We start from the raw sequence: 18,105 nt of genomic DNA, 5'->3' as shown, positions 1-18,105 counted from the left end.
AGGGGGAGAAAGGGATTGGCGGTGGTGGGAGGAGGAGGAAGAGAAGGAGGAGAAGGAGGAGAAGGAGGAGAAGGAGGAGGGGGTTCCAAGATGGGATATGTCAAGTTATTTGAAGGAGGTGGAAGTAGGAAAGGTGAGAATCTAAGAAAATAAGATGCAAATATCATAGACGTAACATAGCTCTCCCCCTACAAATTATTATTATTATACTATTGTATAATATAGTCACACAGGGAGGTGTGTGACCCTATATTATACTCAAGGGGGCGCTGGATTTCAACAGTTTCTCTGGTTGTGTTTTGTACTTGCGTGTTTAAATTGCATTAATGTTGTTTAGGACCGAAAATTTGGGGTAATAATTTTTTTAAACACATAATCTCATCCCAGAGAGCTGTATCTAAAACAATCAAATACTTCAAATAAAAAAAAAAAATTGGTTATTACAGTAATCACTTTTGTTAAAACAAAATTTAAAAATAAAACACATACAAGTCCAAGCAAAACATAGAAATTTAACAAGTACATACATCATAAAATTAATTAGTGTATGTTCTATGCTTTTATTTTGTGTTACGTCAGCGGAAGTCTTTTGTTCACATCTGGCTACTTGACTGGTCCCAAGTTGAGTCCAGTGTTTCTGCTGCAGCAGCGTGGAGGAAGAGGGGGGGGGGAGGAAAGAGAGAAAGAGAGAGAGAGAGAGAGAGAGAGAGAGAGAGAGACTATTTGTAATTGAAAATTGAAAGAGAGAGAGACTCTTAGTGTGGAGTGTGTCTGCTGTGAGAGACGCTGCATCTTCATCTTCATCTGCTCCATCAGTGGGAAGAAGAGAAGCAGCAGTCGGTGAAGCGACAGACTGAGTGAGAGGAGACAGTGGTGGGACTGGATGATCATCACTGCGGGACGTTGGTCCGGATGCTGCAGAGAGAAGGAGGAGAAGGAGGAGGAGGTTTTCTCATCGCATCCTCTTTGGAAATTGCAACTGTGAAGGAAAGTGATTGAAGAAGGAGGAGAAGAAGAAGAAGAATGGTGTTCAGAGGAGCACCTCCTCTCTGATTTCATTTACATAATTTCTTCTGATCACACTCTTCAGAAACTTCAGCTGACGTCTTTTATTATGGAATACCAGCGCATCATCACTAGTCAAACATTTTGAGGTAGTTTAAAAAAAAAGAATTCTTCTTTCTTTCCTTTTTCCTTTTTGTAGTAGTAGAATTGTAACTCACAGTTGAACATATGGCCATCAACACGGACACCGACTTCCTCAAGTCCAACTTGGGTGAAGGTGGAGGAGGAGGAGGCGCACCGCCTGCTGCGGACTTCCAGGAGACAGAGAAGCTGCTCACGGTGACCACCGAGCCCGGGGGCAACGGCATGAAGATGTCCACCTCCTTCCCGGTCAGTGTGGGCAGCGATAAGGGCCTGGAGGCTGACCAGAACGGCCACAGCGTCAGTATGAGGTCGGGCTCCGTCGGGCAGCTGTCCGCCGCCGCTCCACTCTCCCCATCCAAGGCCAGTCTGAGCCGCTCCTCCACCGGGAACGCCACCGTGCAGGAGAGCCCCAAACCCAGGGATTACCTGTTCCTGGTCATCTTCTCCTGCTTCTGCCCCGTGTGGCCTGTCAGCATTGTTGCACTGGTCTACTCCGTCATGGTGAGTGATCACTTTACTAAACTTCACCCATGCACAGATAGACAGGTGGTGCTTAATCACCTGCCCTTTTGCCTTCAAAAAGGAATTATTTATGAATGTTTTCATATTTTTCCTATTTTGTATGTGGTCCAATGCAGCGGTTTTTAATTGAAAGTGTTTACCAATGACCTCATTTAAACTTTAGTTGTAATTTCTGCAGAACAGCACTATCTAATCCATCCAAGCATGTGTGTCGTGTGTGCTTAACATGTTAGTGAATAAACTGTCAATGAATAAATGTCATATCTGTGCACATTTCTGCCCTGTGCATCTAAATCTCAGATTAGCAGGCGACTTGCAAATGTTGACTTGTAGGCTTTAATTGTCAAGCTTGACTGTTCCCATCAACATGCCAGGCTTCAGAAATGTGATCAACTTGATTAATAAGTCAGCAAACTATGAAAAAACAGCTGAGTCTGCTTTTCTGCAGGAATCACTTAAGTTTTATCACAGTGTTAACACTATGTATATTATATAATATCATGGTAATATTATGATAATACCGTGTTATCGCTAATGGAATTCCCAGCTTGGTAATAACAATAACATTGTAAGAGGAAAATAGTTGCTATCACAATAATGTATTAATTATTTTAAAGGTAATATCTAAGGAATAGCTTGTAGTAGAATGTCTGTAGGGTACAATCAGAGTAATACCTTCACATCATGATGTTTGTGAATCAAAATTGCTAGTTAAATATTAGAATGTCTAACTATTAACTGTAGATTTATTATTACAAAATTATTACCGTCCCATTACCATTGTTGATTACTGTACTGTAATGTAAAGTTCTACTCTGTAATATATCAAATACAGAGGTCCTGAGACTAAAGGGGGCATACTCAATATATATCAATCAATTAATATGTGAAGAAATAAACCCACCAGCCACTTTAATAGGTACACTGGACATCTGGCAGGAGTTGTCCTGAACTGGTCCTCTGCTGCTGCCTCTAAGCTGCCGACATTAGAATTAGAATTTTAATCATAATGGGGAAAACAGGCGTTTAGCCTTGTGAGTGAAAGTGCATATGTGCTCAAAGAACTGCAGCCACAACAGGCTGCCACAAAAACTGCAAATTCTGCTACTGCCGAATACTTTCTGATGGAAAAAAAAAATACAAATGAGAAAAGTTTGTTGCCAACACTGTATCCAGCCCAGCTAAAGATCATGAGAAGTGGTCAATGTCAGCCTCAGCCATCATTATGCTCTCCGGGTCTGAAAAGTGCCACTGTCCTGGTGTCACCCTCTGCAGTGAGAGGTCTGCAGCAAAAATGGTGGCCTGATGATCAGGGGAACGTGTCACTCTGTCTCCTTTTGGGATAACAAAAAAAACTGCAGTTACTCTGCAGCTTTGATAATGCGGCGCCTTTTTATTTCACTGATGATGTTAAATGTTTTTATAAAAATCCACTTGTCATGACGCAGGAAAGCTGGAAACATAATAATGAAAACTGGCAGTTTGGTCTGTTATGTTTACTTCCTACATTCGTCTTCAAAATGATTCCAAGTTGACATGTAAGAAGCGCCTTAAAAAGACAGAAGCTATGTTAGTTATTAGTTATGGACTTAACTATCTCAGAATATGACCCCTCCTTCCCTTCTGACCTTGAAAGTCCTCCATCCTTTTATATTCATCCAAGATGTGATGAGAAAAGGTCTACAAATGCAAATGAAAATGGAATCAGGGATATTTACATGACAAGGCACCGTTTTCTTCAGTGCAGTAAAAGTCCCGCACTTTCTATTTGGTATAATCTCATCTCCTCACCACAGATGCCAATAAACTAGGTGTTTCTGTGCTTGTGCGAGAGGGGTTCCAAAAAAAGTGGGACGATATGGATGGGTTATTTTGGCAGAAATCTATTTCATAAGGGAGTCCTGGCCAAAACAGAGCACCGGTTACAGTTTGGTTAGAATACAGAGCAGAATACACAGACATCAGATTAAAAATGTGATGCCATTTTAAAAGCGCAGGTGCGATATTTTTACTGTGTATATTTCAATATTAGCGTGGAGGTGATAATAATCATGACACAAATATGCTTACAGAGGCAGTAATATGTGAAATATGTAGTTAATGAAGATAATCTAAAATTGGGGAGCATTAAAAATAAAATAAAAAACAGCCATGCAAACAAAGATGTCAGAAAGGTTGTAAACTATAGGATGTTATTTGGACTTTATAATGCATCTTCCCTTTTTTTTTTTGCCCCGAAACACAATAGAGGCTTCACAGTGAGGTGAAAAATGGCTTTTTTCCATTTGGCACAAACACAGAGTCATAAATTTCTGTAACCACTAAAACAAAACAGATCCTTTTGTGTGTGTTTTTTGCCTGTGCAACAATATCCGGGCAACAGAAGCAGAGAACGCAATCAGCTCATGCGGCTAAATCAGGCTTTTTGACAGATGTTTGCATTAGGTGTCGTATCCCCTGCAGTATTCTAGCAGGAGTTCCTTTAACACCATTAGCGGCTCCTCTGTTGTATCAGGATATGACTGTAACTCCTGGTGGCTGACGCCTGCTTAGTTGCGATATGGACCGAGCCATTTCTGTTTTTCTACACACTTTACTTCTGACACTGTACGGCCGCCAACACTCAGACCCACTGAGAAACAAGGCAAAGAGGCAATGCAGTAAAAGCCATTAGTTCTGTAATATCACTCCTTGTGGGCACTACACACCAAAGGGAATATCAGGAAGTGTCCATGAGACAGCCTGTACTTCACCGAGCCGTCATCATGAACCCACTGACATTCACAAGTCAGCCACTTGGCTAATGGCACCCGGACCACGTGCCAATCTTAAAGAGAGCAGCAGAGAGAGAAGCAGAGAGAGAGGTTTTGACAGAGGGCAGAAGAAAGAAGAGTAAAGGAGGGAGAAACTAGAGCTGGCCACTAACTCAATAGAAGGCGAGAGAAGTCAATTTAGTTTCTCTGCAGAGGGCAGATTGCAGCAGTTAGGAAGCTCTGTGGCGGCGATCAACGTCCTCTCTCTTTCCTGAGGGTATAGAAATGGGATATGCGCCTTCCAAAGAAGATCAAAACATCTTTCCCTACAAGGGCAGATGAGTGTGTGAGAGAGAGAGAAAATGGCCATAAAGTAGTTCCTATCACTGGAAAAGAATTGAATCAGATACCACATGATGTCGGATAAGTGCAAGTGAGTCAGACCAGGAAAACAGAGGTTTACACCTGCTGTGAACAAATGAATCAAAAGTAATGTGGTTGATACCACAGGATACAGCTCCGGTGCTGCTAAGTGCTAATATTCTCCATTCCTATGTGAAATGGATGCTTCTGGAAAGTTGAATAATAAAAAGAGCCAAACCCTTCAACTGCTGTTGAGATGGTATTATGATGCTGTGTTCAAAGGAAACACCACCAACTCCAGAAAAAGGGATGTGTATAAAGCTGCCTTCAATTGGAATATAACAAGGTTTAATCCAAAAGGTGTTCTTCTTCTTTTGGTGTCTATAACCTTTTGTGTCATAAATTAGACATTAGTTTGAAACTCCTGTAAACGTAATACAAAGATTGTGTGTAAACCGAAAGCAAAAATAAACAACGTTTTGGCTTAAATTTGGGAAGCAATTTCTTGTGGGAAAATTCCTTGATTTTCAACACAAAGGAATTGCGTTATTATAGAAAATGACATTCATTCTTTATGTTCTTCCATATTAACATCTTGCTCCTGCTGCTTCTTTATAACAGTGAACAGACAATAGGAACGTTGCCTGTTGTCTCCTTATAAGGAACCTGAAAGCTGCTTTTCATATACGAATATATGGAAATGTTTTCATCATCCCTTTATACAGATTCCATACGGTGCTGCAAAGCCTTTTAGCATATTCTAAGTCATCATTGTTTAGCCTTTAATCTCTACCCTGAGGTAACTATTCCATGTGGAACAAAAAGATGCTGCTCAACATCAAACAGCAGGCAAAGTTATTAACTAGCTGCATCAAGGGCCAAATATTACTCCGAAAAAGTGCACACACACACACACAGGACTTCAAAGAAATGCTACTATGATTACCATTACACCTTCATGTTGCTGCTTTAACGCGACAGATCTATATGAACTTCTTATGATGCGTTGCTAAAGTCAGCAAATACAGAAAGGGACAACAACAGTGGTAACGCACGTTGACGATAGAGGTGACGGTAGCTCAGTGGTAGAGCGAGTCATCTTTCAACTAAAAGGTTGTGGGTTAGATTCCCGGCTCCGCTAGTCTACATGCCGATGTGTCCTTGGGCAAGACACTTAACCCCGCGTTGCTCCTGACGGCTGTGATGGCAGCGCATGACTGAGTATGAAAGATGAGTGATAGATAAGGGCGTATGAAAGTGCAAGTGAAAACTGCAGTGCAAACACCACTCATCTAGTTTTGATGAGTGGTCATCAAGACTAGCAAAGTGCTATACAAATACAGACCATTTTCCATGTTCAGACAGGAAACAGCAGGCAAAGAAACTGTTTTCAGTTTCATCCCCTGAAAGACCAAAATTGGCTCAACATATAGCCAAATCTGTTGAGGCCTCACGGAGCCTTGTGAGAGAGTCAGCATCTATCTGCACTAGCATGTGATGCACTGTGACAGCCAGAAGTAACATCCATCCATCATCCTCCACCACCACCATCACCACCACTTCCAGCAGCGGGACCACCTCTAACGCAACTTCCAGCTGGCTGCTGCCACAGATCTCTGACAGATGCAGCATGGTGGGAAGGCTTGCGGCTGGCAAACGCTGGGGATGTGCAGTCAATTGAGGTGACTGGAGAGGCAGGGGTAATAGGTTTTTACTGCCTTCTCCAGCCTATCCCAGTAATGGGAAGGTCCAAACTGCATGAGCTTTATTGCACACTCGGCAGATTTGCCTGTGAAATATGGACTCACTATGCCTCACTGGATAGAGGATTGTATGTATGTGTGTGAATATACGTGTGTGTGTGTGTATACTACAGGTGAAATATTCTAATTAGCTATCTAATACTGCAGCAGGCTTAAGTTTCCTTCATACTGCTGTTAATAATAATATAATACCTGTCACAGTGCTACAGCCAGAAAACCTGAGACTGCTTAGTAAGTTAGTGCAAGTAATGACACGAACACTAACTCAGGGATGGATGAAACTGAGAATATGGAAAGCAAACACTTTCATAGAAATAATGACACGAGTTGCGCCTTTCTAGGGGTGTAATCCAACCAAAGAAATTCTTGGTCAACTGAAGCCCTGAAATTTCGACTCAAAATCGACGAGTGGGAAAAGCGCCATAGAGCACCTACTGTATGGGACTACTATTAGAATGAAGATACGTGACAGCTACTTTGAACTTTAATATCCAAAGTACATTTTTTACAGCTACAGTTGAGGTCACCAAAAGACAGATATTATTCAGTGATACAACGTGATTACATTGCTGTTTTTCCATTACACTCTGAGATAAAGTGCCAGAGATAAAGTCATAATTTAATGTAGAAATGATAACTTTATAAGTGCACATAAATCCCTCATGCCATTTGCTTGTTAGTGGCTTTTCTTGTCAATTAGCTATAGGGACAGCAGTGCAATTCATCAACGTTTTGTTTTTTAATCAACAGCTACTGAAATGATCACCATATGTCATAAATGAACCGTCGTTGTGTAATCAACTTAACCTGAGCTGTGATAATTACATTCACCGTACATTCAGTCAACATAATCCTTCTGCCTACACCCCCAGCACCCACTCACCAGTATATCAGGCTGTTTACCAGAATACCAGCACAGAAATACAACACGGTGATGCCACCAAACAGCTGGTTGCAAAACGTCAACATGGCACCAGACAAATTGTGAATCTAGAGGCTTTAAATAAATGTTAGTTCAGATTTGTATGGCTGACGTCCCAACCAGTTGTTTTACATCAAGTCAAAGTCGTATGGTGTGCTGCACATTGTAGATAGTGTTTTGATGCTTCCTTCTCCCGGGGTGTGCTATGAACTCCACAGTAAAGGTTCGTCATCTACACAAGTGGTTGATGTGCTAAATGGAATAAGGCACTCGTCATTGTGACCTTGTGTTTTTGTTGTTTTTCTCACACTTAGTTCATTTTAACTGCAAGTTCAAAAACTAACCAAGATATACTGTAAATCTAATAAAAATTTATGAAATGCATTTTATTGCTCCAAGAATGGGAGTAGTGCCATCATGTGTCTGACAGATTCGATCATCTGAGCACAGTGAGTGGTTTGCAATTTTAATGGAGAATGAAATGTAACAAGCTGTAGTCTTAAAGCCTTACTAGCGCACCCTAAAGGCTGAGATGCCTGCTACACCCGAACAGACCAAAGAGTTTCGACAAACAGACGATAAGAGATGGACCGCCAAAAGTAACCCCTCTGAGTGTTTTAGCAAAGAATGATCAAAATTAAGAAAATACAAAAAAAAATAAGGGGGATGAACAAAACCAGGAAATCCAGGAAATATTTGATCAAAATACATACAGTAAGTAGACACTCCTTGCTCCTGGTTGCACTGTCCCTCTGTACCACACTGCTGCTGCTGCTGCTGCTTCTGGCTCTCCATTATTCATGACAAGAGGGAGAGGGAGCACTTACTGACTTACTACCCTCCACCTCCTTCTGTTGGAAGGTAGAGAGAGCGAGAGTTAGGACAATGAACACTGGACAAGACCCTTCGAGGAGAGAATTTCCCATTCATAAAACAAATATGAGTGAGCTTACTCTCACTGTGGATCAATAGAGTCATCAGTCAGGAGAAGCCCCCTCACCCACCTACACACACGTAATGCTGTGTGTGTCTACTTATTTTCTCTAAGCAGAGTAAGTGGGAAGGGGCCACACGGTTGGTGTAGTGGTTAGCATTCTTGTCTTTGCAGAGAGAAGACCCGGGTTTGAGCCCCGGTTTGAATAAGGGCCTTTTTGCATGTTCTCCCTGTGCGTGCGTGGGTTTTCTGCGGCTTCCTATGTCAGCTGAGATTGGCACAGCATCCCCTACGACCCTCCTGGAGGATAAAGCAGTAGAAAATGGATGGATGGATGGATGCATGGGTGTTTTCTGAAAGAGGGTATGCACTGATTTAGGGTGCTGATGTTTCCCTGTGATTGATAAAGGCTCAAATCCAACTGTTTTTGTACCACAACTTCATATTGTATGGTACAGCGGGCCATCATTCATTGGAGCTGATGTGTTCCTGACATCTGTGTGACAGAAAGTGGAAAGCTTTAAGTGGTCTTGAAAAATGCTTTATAAATACAGACCATTTACTATTGCAGTCCTGAAAGTAAGAGGCTGAACCTGATCCCTATGTGTGGGAGATAAATATCCAGTTTTGCTTTCAGGTACTAAGCGTGATATGTGCATTGATTTACTTTTTGCCATTGATTTTTATAATTTAATTAGGTTTTATTCAACAAATTAGCCATTAGAGGATGGTAAATTGTGACAATACTTACAAATCCAAATAGTGATTGGTCAGTACTAAAGGCTTCATGTTCTTGATGCAAAATTAAATATTTTTTCAGTCTTGACTTGTCCAGTGCTGCTGACCTATGTCCATGTGAGTCAAGGTGGATTAGAAATGAACAGTCCAGTGATGGTGAGTTGGTGTCTTCTGCAGCCTCAGATTTCTATGTCCACCAGACAGCAGGGGACACAAACACACAGTAGATGTTTGCTGTCGTAGTTCACACTCCTTGAGCATGGGCGTGTTTTTTTCTGCTCACCACAGCTGTACAAAGTTGTCATCTGAGTTACTGTCAAGTCAGGTCTGTCAGGTCCAACCAGTGTGGTCGTTCTCTCCTCACATGCAGCTGTACAGGTATTAAAATGATTGGTTAAAACCTATAAGAAAACCCTCATGCATACATACAAAGATACACAAGCAACTATTAGCAATTATATATCAGTGTGATTATTGCTCTTGAAAGTAGTTCCCCATGTCACTGCACTGTCCCCACCCACCTCCACCCATTACACCAGAGACAACATGGAGACAGAGGTGCTCATGGGAACAAGGATGAAGTAACTAGTAAGAGCGATGGAGGATAGAGGGAGGCTAGTCTCTCTTTGTCTCTCCCTCTCTCTCTCCCTCTGCAGTGTAATCTTATCTGACACCGAGGCAACCCCCGACTGTGCCCTCAGAGTACTGACTGACTAACTGAAGCAAAACAATGCTTAAGACAAACAATGTATTATGAGTTAAAGGTCCGGTGTGTAACATGTTGGAGGATATATGAGTATGTTTGTATAAGTGTATAATTACATGGAAAAAACTTGTTTTGGTTGCAAAAGCAGCACCAAGATCCCTGACTCCCATACGTGATTCACCTTCTGCTCGATTTTCTCATCGACACAGTTACTTTAGAATACACAGTGGTGAGTAAATCATTCTCAGCGCCCTGTGGTACACACTCTCCAGTATGTGAAGACAATGAGCAGTGGCATTCTAATCCAACACATCCCTTAGTTAATAAAAATCCGTCCCTGGAATGAAGGTATTTATTTATACGACACTATATTTATGGGGAAAAGTTTAAATAAGGCATGAGCCTAAAATGTATAATGTAAAGAAAAATGTAGACTGTAATAATCCCATATATCGCATGCTTCACTATGCACAGAAATCATCAACAGCATTTTAGCTGAGTCATGTTGTGGAGCTGTTTATTTCTTCTTTATGGGATAAGAATATTTGTGACACAGCTGGAGAATTGTGTCCCTGAGACAGCTCCGGCCCAAAAGCGTTGTTAACAGCTTCATAGTTTAGATATCGGCCCCAAAAATTGGTATTGTGTCATCGGGAAGTATTAATTACCTTTTTACTGTGCATATGTGAATGTGAAAACATGATGTTTGGCCTGTGTCCGAGCATGTGGGCATCATAAATGCTGACTGCAGTTTACCTGATGGCAGCTGTTGTCATTAATAGCAACAGTTTTCCTTATGTTACTCATCTCCTACTGCTTTATCCTCCACATGAGGGTCTCGGGGGGGCAACCGGTGCCAATCCAAGCTCCAAGCTCATAGATTGAAAGGCGGGGTACATCCTGGACAGGACACCAGTCCATCACAGGGCCACATTGAGACAAACAGCTACTCACTCTCACATTCAAATCTACAGTTGATTTAGAGTGTCCAATTAGCCTAATCCTGAAATCTGCATGTTTTTGAACTGTGGGAGGAAACCCGAGAACCCGGAGAAAACCCACACACACGGGGCGAACATGCAAACTCCATGCAGAAAGGCCCTTATGCTATTACACTTCTAAAATAGATTGGAAGAAAGAGAGAGCTCATGTTTCTGTTGTGCTGTGCAGACTCTGAATTCAGCACCACAGACAGCTCCTGAAACATTTATCAGGCTTAAAAAGTGAAAGATGGTGCCATAACAAATGCAAGACCATCGTTTTGCTGCACGGCATTTTTAAATTTAGAGCAAAAGATTTGTTAAGTGGGATTTCTTCACCGTATCTCTTTGCTGCAGCTATCGGCTCAACACAGTTACAGTTTCAGACACTTTTCCCCCCAACGAGTACGAGTTTGTCAGGAATGTGACCCAACTAAGGCTGCCATCAGTGATGCACAGAAGCTGCATTTATCCACATGCTACTGCTCTAGATTTCAATATTGCAGGCAGGCGCCACACTGTGTAACTTTGTTTTCTTTCTTGACTGGTGTGAGTGTGTGGTGAGAAGCGTTGTGTCATAAAAATGACACCACAACACTCATTCACACAGCCACCGCCTGCAGTGTTTTCATGCTGCATGCAGTCGCATGGACTCACACGTCTAGGGTGAGTCAGCGGAAAGTTGCCAGAGATCAATGCAACGCTCATCTCCAAAGCTCCAGTGTCCGGAACTGTTTTCAAACACTCGACGTGCTCATGTGTGGACAGCGTAATAAAGCAGCACATGAACACATCATTTGTATATACATGGGTATGTGCTAAATTCTCTTAAACCTTAGAGATCTGTTTCTGTATTGCTGCACTGATTAGCATGTGTTGAATTTGATTTGACGGGTTAATTTAAAAAAAAGGTTTGCAGCTTTCATTCTCACTCGCATCCATTTGGTAATATTTACAAAATGAGTAACTGCTAATTAGTGATATATAGAAAAAACTGACGTGTGTGTGTATGGTGAGAGGGAATTTGTATTTCATCTCATGTGTCTAATCTTGATTGTGGAGTTTCATTAACGAGTGTTTCACACATTTCAAAGCAAAAACAAAGCTGAGTGGACGACAGTGATATCAGCTGTGTGCCATTCGTCATTTCAGGGACTCTTACATGTGAAAAAACAATTACTCACCCCCACATGCATCATCCTGTCTCTGCATCTGCAGCCTGCATAAAAACAATATACAGTATACACAACATTAGGATGATGTACAAGTCACACCCCTCCATCAATCACAATCTGCCAATCTGAAAGAGACAATTCCACCACACTCAGCTGGGAATAAATTGTTGTTGGCTTTTTACCTCATTGGACTTTATAGCGTTGCGAAGACAAGTCAACATTACTGCACATTTGTGTCCTTTCACATGTGACAAGATGGAGTGCTTCTCATATTTTCACTGTCTGTAACGAGAATGTGAAGATGTTTTGTGATACTAGTAATTCGTATTGGTAAATTGAAGCTGACTTGTGAGGTGTATTTATCATACATGTCAGCAGATGCAGCCTAAAAACAGAACAGTGTTGAGGCAGATATAGCGTAAATTGTCATATGGGGTCAAGAGTGGACTCCATATGACACTTACTCTAGCTTGTTTCTTGCTAGCACTTGATTGTTTTCGATGCAACATGTTTCATACAGCATAACAATATCAACTAATGACCTTCTGTGCTCCTCCAGTCCAGAAACAGTCTGCAGTCAGGGGACATAGATGGGGCCAGGAGACTGGGTCGGCTCGCTCGTCTGCTCAGTATCGTCTCCATCGTCCTGGGTGTGGTGATCACCATCGTCTTCTCAGTTTCAGGTACAAAAATTGAAGACATTTTAAGATGCAGTATTGTTTCGGAGTGACCTGCCAAATCTCAACCCAACAAACTGATACTGTTTGAAAATGTCTGACAAAAGAATTGGTGTAACCTCTTCTTATGCTTACTCTTCTTCAGTTCGCAAACATAGGAGGAATGTCACTTGCAGATGTGCGCTATATGTGCGTCACCACAACATACACAAGACTCAAAACTGTAGTGCTTAACTTTTGAATATAAACTGATTGTACTGTACATTACATTCAAACATTGTGTTTCATAGTACAGTGGTGTTTAGATCTTGAGTTGTGCAGCGCTACACACATAAAATGATTATGTCAAGACGGACAGAGGCAAAAGCAATATTGTACTCGTAAAGCGAGACAGACAACTGCAAACCGCTTTGAGTATGACTGAAAACACAAAGACCCCACTCACACCTGGGAATATATCGGGTCCTGGGTGAATCTCCTGTGACCATAAATGATCTGATTTGTGAACTTGTGACAGTTAAATTTAACAAATGTGAATACACACAATCATGTCCACTGTCAGCCTGTTTGTGTGTTGCTCAGGAACGCGGACAAAATGTGTCCTCAAACTACCTCCGAATGTGGTTTCTGTGATGGGATCTGAGGATATCATGTGTCTTATTCAGGCCTGTACTTAGCACGACCTGTACCTGTCTAGAACTAATATTACTCCATTACTGTTACGGGATGATATATGACACTACGGCACAAGCATGAGATGTGTGTATCTCTATGCCCAAACTCAGCAAATTTCCAAGCCATGTATGTGTGTTAGTGTGTGTGTGTGTGCATTGATCTACTGTAGTACTGCAACACATGTAATGGGCTGACTGTGCAGCACACAAGCTTCACCAGTCAAAATATGAGAGTGATGGTTAATGTGATGTCTGAGCTGACTTTCTGCCTCTGATCTCTGTTTTACAGTAACCCACTGACATGGAGGACCTGAGGGGGGAGAAAACCTGTAAAACCACAAAGCCATACCATGGCTGCAACAAGAAGAAACATTTCCTTACTTAATAGATACATCATAAATACATCATGACCATCCTAAGAAAGCAAAAAAAAAAAAAACCTCAGACAATTCCTGAGAGTAGGTATTGCAACAAATAAAAGAAAAAAACTTATCTTTCAGAGATGCATGCATGCATTAGAATCCAGTAAAATTTGCTTGACAAAAATAACCAAGAACCTGATGTAAAATTGTTGAGGTTAAAAAAAAAAAAAGAGGGAGGGGAAGGAGAAGGATGAAGGAAGAAGGAAATGCCTGTTAATATGTGGATATGAGAAATCCTACACAATTCCTTTTTGGAATAATGGACTTCATGAAATGAAGCTGATAATCACATGTTTGAGGAGAGTCGATGATGAGACTTTTCCTGAACGTTTGAGAAGGGGCTCCTTTGAAAAACGTCAGTTTGGAAGTCAGACTGAGCGGTTGCATATAATCCTCACATACTCCTTCGTGAAATCTCTTGCATTCAAAGCATATACAGCTCTAAATATATTTGACATATAGATATATGAACATACAAATATATATATATATATATACATATGTACATTTTATAAAAAATGTTTGTATGCCATGTGGTGCTGGGTTTGCTAAGACTGTCACTACGGCTGCTTTGTCAGCACTTGGAAACTGGAAATCCAAGGGTTTGTTTAAAGGGGCCACAGGGAACACTTTTATTATTTTTATTTATTATATTTTTGGAACTATAAAAAAAAACAAGACCAACTGCATGCCTGAATGTAGATAACCAATCCCTATGCCATCATTTCGACTGTTGTTGTCTCTTTTATTATCACAGGCAGGTTTGCACACGGAAGAGTGATTTGTGTATATTATGAGTGCAGCCACTGTTTGAGGACTGTGACCTTGGCTTGTTCTGGTAGGAACAGAAACACATGCCAAACCATCCTAGATGTTTGAAATCCCTTTTCTTTCATACGCTCATCTTTCAAGTGGCTGCTGTCGTTCGAATTTGTGTCTCTAGTCCATCTTCTGCCCCCAACCACCCATCTGCACCACCGATCCCCATTTCCTGAAACATTCTTACATTGTTATACATTTACTGTTACATATCAGTGATGCTTTGTTCTCACTCCTTGTATTGGTATGAAATGTATTTATATGGGAAAATATATATGCAATATGTACGCATGCTGTGGGCCACACTGCCTCACACATTTATTTTTTTGTATATGAGCAAGCCTGTGAGTTTGACTGAGTAGCAAAAAGCATTTAAAGAATCCCTCTTTAAAATCCAAGCACGACAGAATTGCCTGTATTCTTCATTTTGTCAGAGAGAGGCCGTGTCTAGTCTCTTGTGGATGCACATGACTGTTATATCGACATGTTCCGGGCTTATGCTACAAGCACAGGTAACATCACTAACAGATCACGTAGCATCATTTGAAGCCACCATGTTCCTTAGGGCATTAGGGCTTTTTTCCTCTCTCTCCGAGTTAACCAGGAAACTGTTGAACCAAGTCTCAATGACAGTTGTTCCTTGTTAAAGGCCTCATACACGTAATACAAGAGAAAACGTCAACTACTTAGCACTTTTCAGAAATCAGATTTGTCACACTATGCACCTGAAGTGGGTCTAACGTGTTTCAAACTGCATATCATCATTGCAAGGCCGATCAACCGCAATATTATGTCAAGTGTTAACACTATAAGGTACACGCTTTTTATGCAAAATGGGCTCCTATCAATTCCATTCCATCTCACAGCTGTACATAATAATTACATTATTTATCCAAACATCTGAAAAGCAGCACAATCCAAAGATTCCTCATGTTTACTGACAAACTCAAGACAAAAAAATTGTACATCACACTGCTACCAAAGGGCAACCTGTCATTTTTGTGTGGTAGAGTTGTTCTTTAACATTCAACATGTGTGAACCTTGTAGCCAGGAGTCAACTGTCTATAACCCTATAAACACTGTTCTGTCAGCAAAGGTTCAAAAACTTCATTTCTTTATATTGCCCTGTTTCCTTTGCAGTACATTGTATGTGCCACTTTTTAACTCTGTAGTGTACATTTTTGCATGTGTGGAATAAATGTTACCATGCATGGTCCAAGTGTTGTCTCGGGACATTACTCTAAGAGTTGTTGCACTGACACAGAAATACACGAGCAATCCAAGCCACTTTAAAGGAAATGCTCTAGAAATGAGTGTTAATGCTTTACCATGGCAACATCTCAGCTTTGTATTTGTCATTTAGCACTAAATATAAAATACAACTAAGTTTGAGAGGAATGGCAATAATGCAAGTATTATGTCATGGACAAATGTGTTTGGATGGGAACATGAATTGTAGATTTGTAACTTAAAACTGCCATAAGCAATTTTGTGTTTTGGCTAACTATAGGTAACTTCGTGTTTTTCAATTAGCATTCCCCTCCTCCTTCTTCTTTTATCACCTGATGAATGGGTTTGCTGAGGGGAGCCATTTATTTACTCATTCACGAGCAAAGCTCCCTCTGTGGGGCTCTGGCTCCTGATTGATAACGTTTTACTATAAAGAGAAACTGTACTCGAAATGTTAAACACACATATTATGTTGAACAAACATGATATTTAACACGTTTGGAACTTCTAGTATTTCACGAACAGCAACTTAAATTTCCCTTACTTGCCATGTATACGTTTCATTCTGCGGCGGACACTATCAGAGCTACAATTTTACAGAATAATACCTCATTTGTAAAATGTAGTATTAATAACAAGTACAATTCAGCTTCCTTGAGACCTTGGTTTAACTCTACTGCACTCTGTTGTACTGGGATTGCACTACAATGAACAACTGTTGCTCTTATTGTTATCTAAACCCTGTACATGCAACAGTGCACAAAATCACAATTTATCATGGCTGCCGCAACTACAGGCTACCCATGGGTGATATTTCAAAGCCAGCTCCCCACACAGCTACACCTAGTACATAGGCCTGATGCAATCCTGAAAATACATCAACCCTGTCTGTCATGGATTGGATTGGATATTTTCTAGAAAAAAAATGGTTGCCACCTTTCTGCCCTTTTGTCAAAGCAGCAACTTCAAAACATTAACAACAATATTTTATGCAATTTACGATTTAAATGATGAACATTATGCATTCAATTGCATACCCATTAATTCCAGTGCCTACTCCTAATGATTATCACAGTTTTTATAAACAATATCAAGGACATTTTACTAAGTGATCATGTGGATACATGCAAGTCATGTGAAGTGAAATCAGCTCGTGGGCTACCAGGGGCCCGTGGGCACCACGTTGGTGACCACTGCTCTACAGAAAGAATGGGCACAAATTCTCATAGAAACACTTCAAAATCTTGAGGAAAGATTTCCAAGAAGTATGGAAGCTGTTGTAGCTGCAAAAGGGGCACCAACTTCATATTATAGTACTGTATATGTAATTGAATATGTCATTACAGGCCCTGTTGGTGTAATGGTCAGACATCTGAATACTTTATCCATATACATAGCGTATATTAATTTCAATGGAGACACACTTTCAGATGCACACGCAACCGAGAGGCTACCGTTTAGACGATTATTATGGCAAGAACCACTCAACTAAGTAAAGACAGTCCATTGTTACTTTCAGACAGGAAAGTAATTTAATCCGAAAGATTTCAAGAACTTTGAACATATCCCCAAGAGCTGTCGAGAAAAACATAAAATGCTCTGATGAAAAAGGCTCTCAAGAGGACCACTCCAGGAAGAGAAGACCAAAAAGCAGACACATCTCTACATGTGTTCAGTGTGTCTGTGAGCATAACTACAGACAATCTTGGTCCTCTCCGACATGTTTTCTGCTAAAGCTGCGGGCCAACGACACAACTTTCACAGTCGTTACAGATTTTGAAAAGAGAGACTGGTTTCAGTCGGACTGGGGATCACACGTTCAACAACTGGGCCAGATGAGGGATCACAGACTACACAATTTGCCAAACCAAGTGAAGCCACCTGAATGCATCAAACTCTCTATGAGTGACATTTTAAAGGGTACACAAACCTCGCCATTGTTGATTTGACACTCCTGCTTCTTCCTGTTGTCTTCTGACGCCATTTTCTCCACTTTTTTCACACCATTGACCGTTGGCAACATGTGTTTGCAGTTGGTATTGAAAATACACACAAAAAGGTAAGTACCTCATGTCACTGGCTACTCTGAAGAATCTTAAGAGTGCGTTTACTCCTAATAGTCCATTTTGCTGGTCCACACCTGATGGAAATTTGAAATATTGTTAACTTTTTGGTTCACGTTCACAAAGGCAAATCTCAAACACACTAAATTGTAAACAAAAGTCATACAATTAGAAATACCGTTCAGTTCTTCCCAAATATGTACGCTGGTAAAAA

At 40.9% G+C, this 18,105-nt stretch overlaps 1 protein-coding gene across 1 annotated transcript; it reads left to right on the top strand.

The window, feature by feature from the left end:
• The first annotated feature begins 722 nt into the window (after positions 1-722).
• trarg1a (trafficking regulator of GLUT4 (SLC2A4) 1a) lies at positions 723-15,814 on the top strand. The gene is made up of 3 exons (XM_044033058.1): positions 723-1,650; positions 12,565-12,688; positions 13,646-15,814. The coding sequence occupies exons 1-3, from the start codon at positions 1,234-1,236 to the stop codon at positions 13,654-13,656; spliced, it is 552 nt and encodes a 183-aa protein (XP_043888993.1). The 5' UTR covers positions 723-1,233; the 3' UTR covers positions 13,657-15,814.
• The last annotated feature ends 2,291 nt before the right edge of the window (positions 15,815-18,105 follow it).

Source organism: Solea senegalensis, linkage group LG8 (assembly GCF_019176455.1).
Source record: "Solea senegalensis isolate Sse05_10M linkage group LG8, IFAPA_SoseM_1, whole genome shotgun sequence".
Classification (NCBI taxonomy): Eukaryota; Metazoa; Chordata; class Actinopteri; order Pleuronectiformes; family Soleidae; genus Solea; species Solea senegalensis.
The sequence above is the reverse complement of the archived record's forward strand: the minus strand, read 5'-3'. Positions and strand labels throughout refer to the sequence as shown.